A 12539-nucleotide genomic window follows, 5' to 3' on the forward strand; every position below is an offset into this window, starting at 1 on the left:
TCCAGATTCCAACCCAATCATAATTTCTAATGGGCTCGAGACCCCCACCTCATCCCAACCAATCATGACTTCTAATCGACTCCAGATCCCCACCCCATCCCACCCAATCGTGGCTTGTAATGGGCTCTAGACCTCCATCCCAACAGGTCCTTCTCCAATCGAATATTTAACCAATGAAAAGGCAGCGAGGACTCCATTATTGGGGTTTCCATAGACTTTCATTTTTATCCATTTTTTTTTGTTGGATGGAGTGGAGATGGATTAGACCCCTTGTCAGGTTTTTTTTTTTTTTTTTGCTGTCTGTGTCCCCGGTAGGGAGATTCCCCTCTCTCTATGTGTCCTGTTTATTGATATTATGGAAAATAAAACCCAAAATGTTATATTTTCCCCAGAACAGGAATAGTGGGGAAATCCTCCAATGGGGACACTAGTTCTGGGATCTTCTCTCACGTCCTGCTTTGGTTATGAGACAGGAAGTGAAGGAAAATCTCCCCAATGGGGATACAGATGGCAAAAAGAAATAAAAAAAATTCTGACAGGAGTTCTAACCCTCCGCCCTTACTCCATCTAAAATGAAAAAAAAAAAAAAAAACAGTTAAACAGTTTTGCCCCTGTAGTTCAGGTTTGGGGGGGGGCAGATTGCAGCACACATGACACGTCTCCTGGGGGACCGGAACCGGTATCTGGTGATTGGGGTCTCTGTGTCCCCGCCTGGGGAGAGATTTTCCCTCTCTGTGTCCCCGCCTGGGGAGAGATTCACCCTCTCTGTGTCCCCGCCTGGGGAGAGATTTTCCCTCTCTGTGTCCCCGCCTGGGGAGAGATTCACCCTCTCTGTGTCCCCGCCTGGGGAGAGATTTTCCCTCTCTGTGTCCCCGCCTGGGGAGAGATTCACCCTCTCTGTGTCCCCGCCGGGGAGAGATTCACCCTCTCTGTGTCCCCGCCGGGGAGAGATTCTCCCTCTCTGTGTCCCCGCCTGGGGAGAGATTCACCCTCTCTGTGTCCCCGCCTGGGGAGAGATTCCCCCTCTCTGTGTCCCCGCCTGGGGAGAGATTCTCCCTCTCTGTGTCCCCGCCTGGGGAGAGATTCTCCCTCTCTGTGTCCCCGCCTGGGGAGAGATTCCCCCTCTCTGTGTCCCCATCGGGGAGATTCCTCCTCTGTGTCCCTGGGGATCCGCAACATAGACGGTCACCCAAATACATCCCACCCCGACCTCCATCATAAATCACTTCATGTGTGGAGAGGCACAGACAGTTGTCACCAGCCAGGGATCTTCCATTGGGGACACTCTCAGTTTGGAGACATTTCCTCCTACATCCTGTTGTGTCACCAGAACAGGAAGTGAGGGGGAATCTCCCTGAGGGGACACAAGGAGATGTATGCGATGTGAGGGGCTCTACACATGGAGAAGAATGTCCTCTTCACCTGATGGGTCCCTCCACCACACCGAGCCCCGCACTCATCTTCCTGCCCGGGGCTGTGAAATGCAAGACTCCGGTGGGTGTAAAAAGATGTCCTCTTGCCGACTTCAGACTGTAGGCTTGCTGTGGCTGAGTGCGGGGTGTACGAAGATGGCCGTGACGAACGTCATTTCCGTTACACGATTTTCACGGGTCGCCCAACCTGACAGAACGCCTGCCTGTTCTCCGCCGCTGCCTGACAACTTCCATCCAATCACAACGCGGAACTCCGCACAGGCACTGAGATAGACACCCCGAAAGGGGGGCCTGCGAGCTACAAGCGGGTCTGGCTGAGGAGTGGAGCTCCGCTTTTGACAGGAAGCGGGGGATGAGGCAATCACGTGATGCGTAGGTCACGTCACGGCCTGAGAGGACCAAGATGGCGGTGTGTGTAGCTGTCATCGCTAAGGAGGTGAGAAGGAAGATGGGGGGACACCAAAACCGACCGGACTTTACTCCACTGCGGGGGTGTCAGTGCTGGCTGTGACTTGTAGTTCATGTATAGACTGTCTGGGGGAGGGAAGGAGGTCTGAAGCCCCCCCTTTCATGTGCATTGATGTCTTCCATCCCCATCACTTTACTGGGTGGAACAAACCATTGGTGGTGTCACAGGGGGTTATTATCCGGGGTTATTCACATACATGGAGAAATCAGCATTTTTTCCTGAAATCTGAGGCCCTGGAGAATAAAACGGTGGGTGCTGCGATGTTTTACATTGCACGGTATTTGCGCAGCCATTTATCAAACGCAAATTTCCAGAAACAAATACACCGTAATGCCGGGCTCAACAAATCCCAGGTCGCCATGGCAACTAGAAATTGCGTCCTATCGCCTGAGCTTTGGTCAGCCGGGCGGGTGCGCTGAAAAAAAAAGGTAAGGCTGTCCAACGCACTCCCACCACACCTGTGATTGGGCCCTGCGAGCCGAGAAAGCTTGGATTAGTAAACAGTCATTGATGACCTCCCCCCATCCATTCACTATTGTCTTGCTTAGTACATAGAACCTCTCTCAGTCTCCAGAATGATCGCACCCCTCCCCTGCAATTACTAGATGTGATTTCCTCTACATGTGTATGTGTGACCAAAGTCCTGCGATCCCGCCCCCGGGTTCTCCTCGTGCGATCCCGCCCCCGGGTTCTCCTCGTGCGATCCCGCCCCCGGGTTCTCCTCGTGCGATCCCGCCCCCGGGTTCTCCTCGTGCGATCCCGCCCCCGGGTTCTCCTCGTGCGATCCCGCCCCCGGGTTCTCCTCGTGCGATCCCGCCCCCAGTCCTCGTGATGTCAGTACAGTGTGGAGTTTTAAGCTGAAATTTGATTTCTCTTTTCAGAATTATCCGTTATACATTCGCAGCATCCCCACCGAGGAGCAGCTGAAGTTCCATTACACGGTGCACACCTCCCTGGATGTGGTGGATGAGAAGATCTCTGCTATGGGGAAAGCTTTGGTGGACCAAAGAGAACTGTACCTGGGACTGCTCTACCCCACCGAGGACTACAAAGTGTATCCTTCACATGGGACTCCTTTCTGAGACACGGCCAGGCTGAATGGATGGGAGAGGAGAGGATATTCATGTGGCCCTGAGGTGCCACCCTCTTCCTGTGGTCATAAGGATAAGTTCTCCCCAGAGTGCTCCCCCCTCGTTGTGGCAGCTCTCTGGGGAGAAGTTCCCCGTACTCCATCTAAAATGGGGGAAAGAAAAACCAGTTAAACAGTTTTGTCCCATAGTTTCAGGGGGGGGACGACATATTGCAGCACACAGGACACGCCTCCTGGAGGTCCGGAGCCTGTGTCTGAGTCCCCGTCGGGGAGGTCCTCCCCCTCTCTGTGTCCTCGCCGGGGAGACTCCGCCTCTCTGTCCCCGCCGGGGAGGTCCCCCCCCTCTCTGTGTCCCCGCTGGGGAGACTCCGCCTCTCTGTGTCCCCGCTGGGGAGACTCCGCCTCTCTGTGTCCCCGCCGGGGAGACTCCACCTCTCTGTGTCCCCGCCGGGGAGATTCCGCCCCTCTGTGTGTCCCCGACGGGGAGATTCCACCCCTCTGTGTGTCCCCGACGGGGAGATTCCACCCCTCTGTGTGTCCCCGCCGGGGAGATTCCACCCCTCTGTGTGTCCCCGACGGGGAGATTCCACCCCTCTGTGTGTCCCCGACGGGGAGATTCCACCCCTCTGTGTGTCCCCGACGGGGAGATTCCACCCCTCTGTGTGTCCCCGACGGGGAGATTCCACCCCTCTGTGTGTCCCCGACGGGGAGATTCCACCCCTCCGTGTGTCCCCGACGGGGAGATTCCACCCCTCCGTGTGTCCCCGCCGGGGAGATTCCACCCCTCCGTGTGTCCCCGCCGGGGAGATTCCACCCCTCCGTGTGTCCCCGCCGGGGAGATTCCACCCCTCTGTGTGTCCCCGCCGGGGAGATTCCACCCCTCTGTGTGTCCCCGCCGGGGGGGATTTCTCCCCTCCCGTGTGTCCCCGCCGGGGAGATTTCTCCCCTCCGTGTGTCCCCGCCGGGGGGGATTTCTCCCCTCCGTGTGTCCCCGCCGGGGGGGATTTCTCCCCTCCGTGTGTCCCCGCCGGGGGGGATTTCTCCCCTCCGTGTGTCCCCGCCGGGGAGATTTCTCCCCTCCGTGTGTCCCCGCCGGGGAGATTTCTCCCCTCTGTGTGTCCCCGCCGGGGAGATTTCTCCCCTCTGTGTGTCCCCGCCGGGGAGATTTCTCCCCTCTGTGTGTCCCCGCCGGGGAGATTTCTCCCCTCTGTGTCCCCGCCGGGGAGATTTCTCCCCTCTGTGTGTCCCCGCCGGGGAGATTTCTCCCCTCTGTGTGTCCCCGCCGGGGAGATTTCTCCCCTCTGTGTGTCCCCGCCGGGGAGATTTCTCCCCTCTGTGTGTCCCCGCCGGGGAGATTTCTCCCCTCTGTGTGTCCCCGCCGGGGAGATTTCTCCCCTCTGTGTGTCCCCGCCGGGGAGATTTCTCCCCTCTCTGTGTCCCCGCCGGGGAGATTTCTCCCCTCTCTGTGTCCCCGCCGGGGAGATTTCTCCCCTCTCTGTGTCCCCGCCGGGGAGATTCCTCCCCTCTCTGTGTCCCCGCCGGGGAGATTCCTCCCTGTCTGTTTCCCCCCCCCACCTGTCTGTGTCCCCACCGGGGAGATTCCGCCCCCCTTGTCCCTGCTGGGGACTTTGAGAACAGAACAGCCGTGCGGGATTCTACATCATACAGACACAGCTCTGTGTATCTAAATGAACTACAAGCCCCAACAAACATCCTTAGCAGCTGTCGGCTTGTAGTTCTCAATGAAGAACCCCTGGCTGAGGCCGTCCTCACTTTCCATACACGGGGTTTTGTATTGTTGTGTAGTCACACGGAGCGGGGACGATCTCTGCCCTTCCCCCGCACTCCCAGCGATTGATAATAGAAGGGAACCCATTGGAGCTTCCAGCAGCACCCATAGTTTTGGCGTTGGTTCAGTGTTGGGTATTCCTGGGTGACGTTCGGTGACTTCTTTCCAAACTGTCCGACTTCTTAACTCTCCTCCAGATACGGCTACGTCACCAACTCGAAAGTTAAATTCGTCATGGTGGTGGATTCTTCTAACACGGCCCTTCGGGACAATGAAATCCGCAGTGTAAGTACAGGACGGTGTGAAGCCTCCTACACACGGTACGATTGTTGGACAACCGAGCGTCTGATTCTTGTCAAAGGGGCGTGTGCCGGGATCTTGTCTTGCATACGAACGCTACACAAATTGTCGTGCCACAAACACGAACGTAGTGAAGTACTACCCTGTTTCCCCAAAATTAAGACCTAGCGTGATTGTTGGTGATGGCTGCAATAAAAGCCCTACCCCCCCCCCCCCAAATAAGCCCTACCCTGAAAATAAGACCTACTAGGGCTTATTTGGGGGGGGGGGGGTAGGGCTTATAGTGCAGCCATCAACGACAATCACGCTAGGTCTTATTTTCGGGGAAACAGGTTAAGAAGAATTTCAGCTCTTGAGCGCCGCCCTTTGCGCCCCTTCTGCTAAATTCGTGTTTGGCGAGCATTGATTCCGAGCATGCGTGTTTTGTACTTTCGGTTTTTGTGTGACGGATTTGTCTACTGACCATCTGAAAATCTGACGTGGAGCCGTGGTCTTTTGACAAAAATTTACCAGCCTGTCATCCAACAGTTTGTTGGCCGAAAATTGGAAAACAATTGTTGAAAGGATAATTGTTTTCCATATTCCTAGGTTACCCATGGTTTTTGCTCCTGAAGAGTGGCTACAAAGGCCCGAAACGCGTAGAGCTCACATCTACCCATAGGCGTACCTTACCTTTTAACTATGTACGAGCGTTCCATTTCCACTCACTGTCCCCCCTTTTTTTTTGCAACCTGTGTATTTGACATTTTAAGTTGTCATATATCTTCTATTTGTCATTTTAGCTATTTAATTGTTCATGCAATGTAAATATAAGTCCTTGTTGGAATGTATATCTTGATGAAATATAGAGTAAGAATAATAGCTAGGTACATTTAAAATCATGTGAATATATGACCATTGTGATTACAATAAAACCTGTTTTCTATCTGATTTTTTGCACCCCCGTGTGCCTCATTCAAAGTCCCGCCCTTTGCTCCTTTTTCTTTGTTATATATTGTACCGGGATGGAGGAGGGGAGTTGAACGCCCCCTATTAAACCTCATTTAAAGTCCCAAATTTTCTGTTCTGTTTTTAAACCAATCAATTGTTGAAAGGAGCGAACGAACGGTAAGAACTTCGGACAACAGCCTGGCAAACGACAATCCCCCTGATGATTTTCATACCGTGTACGAGGCTTAAGGCTGGCTCTCCATACAAAATATATACAGTAAAACCTTGGAGTGTGAGTGTTATTCATTCCGGGAAAACTGCTTGTAATCCAAAACACTCGTATATCAAAGTGAATTTCCCCATAAGAAATAATAGAAACTCAGATGATTCGTTCCGCAACCATTTATTCATAAATCCTTCAGTTTATAGTCCATATAAAAAGATTATAGCGATGTGATTGGTTGTGTGACCATAAAATGTCCGTCTACAAATGGAATCCTCCACAAGGGGATTCGAAGCAAAATCCAGCAGGAGTTCCAGAGTATAAAAGAGAAGAGAGGCGCCTCTAAGTGTAGTAATATGGTTACATTTAATGAAGGTCCAACATTTAGCAACTCAGATGTGTCTGTTTTAATCATCAACCATGTAAGTATACAGACATCCGGGGTAAAGCTGTCCACATAGACCATCCCCCGCACTGCCATTGATGTCATCCCTTCCTCGCTGCGCCCCACGAGCGGTTCAAGCCTCGCTTTCAGATCGCTCTACTGCAGGGGAGTCTTCCCGGTTACTATTGCAGACTGAGAGCGGTGAGGGCTGGCGGTGCGGGGGATGGTCTGTCAGTCTGCAATCGTGACCGGGAAGACTCCCCTGCAGTAGAGCGATCTGATAGCGAGGCTTGAACCGCTTATGGAGCGCAGCATGGAAGGGATGACGTCAATGGCGGTGCGGGGGATGGTCTATGTCAGGGATATGCAATTAGCGGACCTCCAGCTGTTGCAGAACTACAAGTCCCATGAGGCATAGCAAGACTCTGACAGCCACAAGCATGACACCCAGAGGCAGAGGCATGATGGGACTTTTGCAACAGCTGGAGGTCCACTAATTGCATATCCCTGGTCTATGTGGACAGCTTTACCCCGAATGTCTGCATACTTAGATGTGTCTGTTTTAATCATCAACCATGTGAGTTGCTAAATGTTGTACCTTCATTAAATGTAACCAGATTGCTACACTTAGAGGCGCCCTCTCTTTTCTTTTATACTTAGTTGTGACGCTACTTGCATATCGAGTCAAAATGTATTTATAAATTTAGCTGGTCTTGCAAAACGCTCTCAATCCAAGGTTTTACTGCATATAGATTGTAACCCCCCCCCCAACCATATGTAACTGAGGCAGCTGACCACCCAACAGACTGAAACCTTTTTTTTTTTTTTTTTTTGGACTTTTTCAGATGTTCCGCAAACTTCACAACTCCTACACCGATGTGATGTGCAACCCCTTCTATAATCCCGGAGACCCCATCCAGTCACGGTGAGTTTTTATTCACAGGAACAGTTTCCACAATTCAAATTCAAAAAAAGGACTTGTAAGGAACCCGAATCACCAGAACTATAAATCATAAAATACAGAAACTGGTTCTATTCAAGAGATCCACATTAAAAACGTCATTTCAAAAATGTAACCTCAGATCCTCATACAAAATTGTATTTAAATAAAACTTTTTTTTTTTTTTTTTTTTAATTCTGTAGAGATGTGGGAACCTTTTTTTAAAATTGCATTGTATTTAAATTCTGAAAATGTAATTGAGTTGCATGGGATGTGGTAGCGCTATTTAACCCGCTCCTTTTATTAATAGTAAAACATTTGAGCGCTCGTGACCTGCATTTCACCACTTCCCGCCCATAGGCAGTCATACGACGTCCTGGACTTTCAGTGGCGATATCTAAATGACAGGCGCAGCTCCAGGCATCATTCAGATATCATCTCTGCACCGTAAGAACAATCATAGCGGCAGTTCAGCCGCTTGATCATTCTTACAGGCAGTGGCAGGACATCAATCTCCCGGCTCACCCGTGCGATTGGCAAGCCGGAGAACGAATCGGTCGCCACCGAAAGTTGAGTAAAGAGATTTCTGGTGACCAGATGGTCCCCAGTCATCTCTATGACCCTCGGAGGCCTGGATGCAACGTTATGACATCACGTTCGGACCGGCGGAAGTAAACCATGCCAAGGAAACAGCTGGAAAAGCAGAGAGTGTTTGTTTTTTACTTGGTATTTCCAGCCTATAGGAGAGATGTGGGGTGTCTTAGACAACCCACATCTCTCCCTTAAGAGGACCTGTCATGCACTACTCTTATTACAAGGGATGTTTACATTCCTTGTAATAGGAATAAAATTGATAAAAAAAAAAGAGCAAAAAAACACTATTTAAAAGAGAAAGTGTAAAAGTAAAATAAATTTAAAAGCGTGTTAGCGCACAGAAACGAACGCATATACGCAAGTCGCGCCCACATATGTAAACAGCATTCAAATCACACATGTGAGGTATCGCAGCATGTGTAAGAGCCCAAAACCTGCTCTGTAACTCTAAACTGGTAACCTGTAAAAAAAATGTAAAGCGTCGCCTATGGAGATTTTTTTAAGTACCGAAGTTTGGCGCCATTCCACGAGTGGGCGCAATTTTAAAGCGTGACATATTTGGGCATCTATTTGCTCATAACATCATCTTTCACATTATACAACAAATATTGGGATAACTTTTTACTTTTTTTTTTTTTTGAAAAAGTTTGAAAAAATTGCTGCGCAAATACTGTGTGACGTAAAAAGTTGAACGACCACCATTTTATTCCCTAGAGTCTCTTCTAAAAAAAAAAAAAACATATATAGTGTTTGGGGGTTTTGATTAATTTTCTAGCAAAAAAATACAAATTTTAACTTGTAAACAAAAAGTTCCAGAAAAGCCTCGGTATGGAAGTGGTTATCATATGGGTTGGATTACTAAAAGTGGAGTTGGCAAAATCTGGTACAGCTCTGCATAGAAAAAAATCGGCTTCCAGGTTTTATTGTCGAAGCCGATTGGCTACCATGCTCAACTGCACCAGTTTTTTACTCTTTGGTTTTAGTAAATCAACCCCATAGTGTCTGAAGCGACAGCGATTCTACCTTTAGGCTCTTTTTCAGATGGAGCAGAATCTGCATGTTCAGTGGGGAATCTCTCCACTGAGCAGGCGGATGACCAGTCCGTGTCTGCTCCACTATGCAGAGCGGACACAGACAGAGCCTGCTCTCCTCTAGGGGGGTCGTGGGTCGGATGGAAAATGGACTGCATGTCTGTTTCCATCCAATGGTCACCTGACCTGCTGGACGGATGGCAAACGTATCGCCATACGTCTATTAAGCGTATTTTAATCGGAATCGGATGCCCGAGGGGGTCAGTGGACATCCGCCGCCCCATAGAGAACAATGGGTGGTCCGATTGGGTCTGCCTGAAAAACTGACAGGCGTACCCGAACGGTCCACTGGTTCGAAAGGGGCCTACATTCTTCATTTCATTGACAACGCTGACTAAGTATGATAAAATGGTAAGGCTATATTCAATTGTGTTCTATAGAAGAGGCAGATAATCACAATTACAGGAACTTTAAAAACCAAGTTGAAGGTCCACCTTAAGACATTCCCATTTTCTAAAGGTTCTCATGTTATCACTCACTGTCATCCAGTGTAATAAAACATCTCACCAAGGAGCACTAAAGGAATGTTGCTGGACCATAAGTGAGCTTCAGAACTCAAAAGACCTTTCTTGCTGCGGGACATTGGGGGATGGATTATACGTTGCAGACAACAGTAATATTGTATTTGCGGTGTGTAACACATCTCTGGTGTGATGGGGAGGAAATGCTCAGCATAGAAACTCACTGAAAACTGAGCATGTGCAGAGCTGCCAACACTGTTCTGCAAAATCCCTAGCTGAATGGGGGACATGGACAGGAGGGGGAGAGAGAGAGCAGCAGGATCAACCAGGATTTTTGCAGAATACAGAAAAGGAATCTCACAGTGATGAGTATGAACAGCATGGAATACTCCATTTATTTTTTTTTTTTTTTTTTTTTTTTTTTTATGATTTGAGGTTGCTAAATTTTTTGTTTAAAATGGTAAGAGCTGTTATTTACTTTTTTTTATGTTAATGACAACCTTTAAAATAAACAATTTAGAAAATTTCCTTGTCAGGAAAACTTTTGAGAAACCGAAAAGCAGAGGATGCCAAATATTTTAAGATTGCACTCCTAGGGCTTCACACTTCCACCTGCTGCTCTTTCCTATAGACTTCTAGGAGGTTCTGCAGTTTAGGAAAAGCGCACAGAAGATGCAGCAGGTGGAAGTTTTTGGTGCACTTTCTGAAGTTTCAGGACCTCCTAGAAGTCTTTAGGAAAGCACCGATTAGCTGTGATAAAAGCGCAGCGGCCCTTACAGGGTCTCTGATCTGATGAGAATGTGCTCCTGCCTTGTACAGTGGAGGGATTTAGGATCCACAACTTTCCTAAGAACCTACAGGAAGACTAAAAGGGGCATAGTCAGCAGGCAGAACCTGGAGGGGGAGGACAGCAGGCAGGGGGGCTGCTGTATAGAACCTGGATCCTGCAGACTGCGAGGTCCCATTTTAAAAACTAGTCAGTAATGTCAGCTGAACAATTATTAAAGCACACAGGAAGAGTGGCGGATGTTCTGTATCCACTCAGATCCCAAGTACAATGGTGGACTATATATTTTTCCCTCCTTTCTTACATTTGTAACAAGTTGTCTAATAATAATAATAATAATGCATTATTCTGTTTTTATCTTAGGGCTTTTGACAATACGGTCTCCTCCATGATGGTCCCTGCATGCTGAGCAACATTTCAAGATCCTGTATATAAGAGTTGGGGGGAAGGGGGGGGTGGTAATACTCCAGTATGGATGGTGCAGTTGTAGTGTACATAAATTGTGTAAAATAAAGAAAATACTCTTAACTTTAGCATGCACCAGTTTTTGCTTCTAAGAGGTTGAAGTGTATCTAAAGCAGTGGCAGCCCGTGGATTACAGGCGCCGCCACCCCTATCCATACGTCTGACCCCCTGATCTACAGACCCAGACGCATGGATTCCAATGGAGGGGTGTGTGTTTTATTTTTATTTTTTTTTGACGCACGTGATTAGAGTCAGAGGCCCTAATAGGCTTCAAAAAAAGGGTGGGCTCCGGGTACAGCCCACCCAGTTGTGTGACGATTTACGGATATTCATTCGCTATCACCACACTGATCCTCCTCCTCCCTCCCTGGCCAATCAGGAAGACCAGTCACCCGATTGGCTAAAAGGACAGGTGATCCTATTTGACACCTAGCAGGAGAAGAGACGCATGGCGGAAACCGCCATGATCTAAGAGAGGATACAGGAGCCGCTGCCTGACCCACAGCTTGCTGCCCGTCACCCGCTGCCTGACCCACAGCTTGCTGCCCGTCACCCGCAGCCTGACCCGCAGCTTGCTGCCCGTCACCCGCAGCCTGACCCGCAGCTTGCTGCCCGTCACCCGCAGCCTGACCCACAGCTTGCTGCCCGTCACCCACAGCCTGACCCACAGCTTGCTGCCCGTCACCCGCTGCCTGACCCACAGCTTGCTGCCCGTCACCCGCTGCCTGACCCACAGCTTGCTGCCCGTCACCCACAGCCTGACCCACAGCTTGCTGCCCGTCACCCGCAGCCTGACCCACAGCTTGCTGCCCGTCACCCGCAGCCTGACCCACAGCTTGCTGCCTGTCACCTGCTGCATGACCCACAACTCAATGCCAGTCACCTAGATGGGGCAAGTGCCGAACAGACCGGCAGACGGCGGGAAGGTATTGGGTGGCGCTGGTTAAGGGCCGGCCGGGGGGGTGGTTTGCCGCTGCCCCCCCCCCCCAAATAAAAACCCACCAGCCGCAACTGGTCTAAAGTTTTGGCTAGTGGTAAGAAGTTAGAACCCCCATCAGGTTTTATTGCTGTCTGGGTGACCCCTGTCACCGCTATTGGAAGAAGGGGAACTCCACCCTTTTGAATTGTCACCAAAAAACTGGAAGAGTGTGGGAATCTTGCAATGGGGACACTTGTTCTAGTGACAACTTCCTGAAAGGGGCATTGGAGATTTATTTATGTTGGGTTTTGCGGGACAGAAAATGAAGAAAACTCTTAGCAATGGAACACTGATGTCAAATAATAAACCCTGGCAGTGGTTTTAAACTGTTCCCTGCCCCAGGATTAGGCTTCCATTTAAATGAGGGATGGAGATAAATCTTCTGAGATGGGCCGTCTATGAGACAACATGGGATCCACTGAGCTTGGCTGCAAGAACGACAAGCAGAAAGCCATTTCTGAAGAAACGTTACCTCCCATCAGGAGTTTGCTGAAACTGCAGCAAAAAAAAAAAAAAAACTTCTAGCCTTGCACATGTGAGGGGAAAAAAAAAAAAGCCAACACTACTCATCTCCTTAAAGTGTTTGTAACCCTAAAAAGGAAA

At 49.7% G+C, this 12539-nt stretch overlaps 1 protein-coding gene across 1 annotated transcript; it reads left to right on the plus strand.

Annotated features, from left to right (window-relative positions):
- The first annotated feature begins 1714 nt into the window (after window positions 1–1714).
- TRAPPC2L (trafficking protein particle complex subunit 2L) lies at window positions 1715–11025 on the plus strand. The gene is made up of 5 exons (XM_073605933.1): window positions 1715–1869; window positions 2784–2956; window positions 4979–5066; window positions 7465–7544; window positions 10856–11025. The coding sequence occupies exons 1-5, from the start codon at window positions 1837–1839 to the stop codon at window positions 10899–10901; spliced, it is 420 nt and encodes a 139-aa protein (XP_073462034.1). The 5' UTR covers window positions 1715–1836; the 3' UTR covers window positions 10902–11025.
- Window positions 11026–12539: the final 1514 nt, after the last annotated feature.

Source organism: Aquarana catesbeiana, linkage group LG11, assembly GCF_042186555.1.
Source record: "Aquarana catesbeiana isolate 2022-GZ linkage group LG11, ASM4218655v1, whole genome shotgun sequence".
Classification (NCBI taxonomy): domain Eukaryota; kingdom Metazoa; phylum Chordata; class Amphibia; order Anura; family Ranidae; genus Aquarana; species Aquarana catesbeiana.

Coding starts and splice junctions, on each gene's coding strand:
- TRAPPC2L (XM_073605933.1), top strand. CDS start 1,837: ATGGCGGTGTGTGTAGCTGTCATCGCTAAGGAG. Junction 1,870..2,783: donor TAGCTGTCATCGCTAAGGAG/GTGAGAAGGAAG, acceptor TTCTCTTTTCAG/AATTATCCGTTATACATTCG. Junction 7,545..10,855: donor GGAGACCCCATCCAGTCACG/GTGAGTTTTTAT, acceptor TTTTTATCTTAG/GGCTTTTGACAATACGGTCT.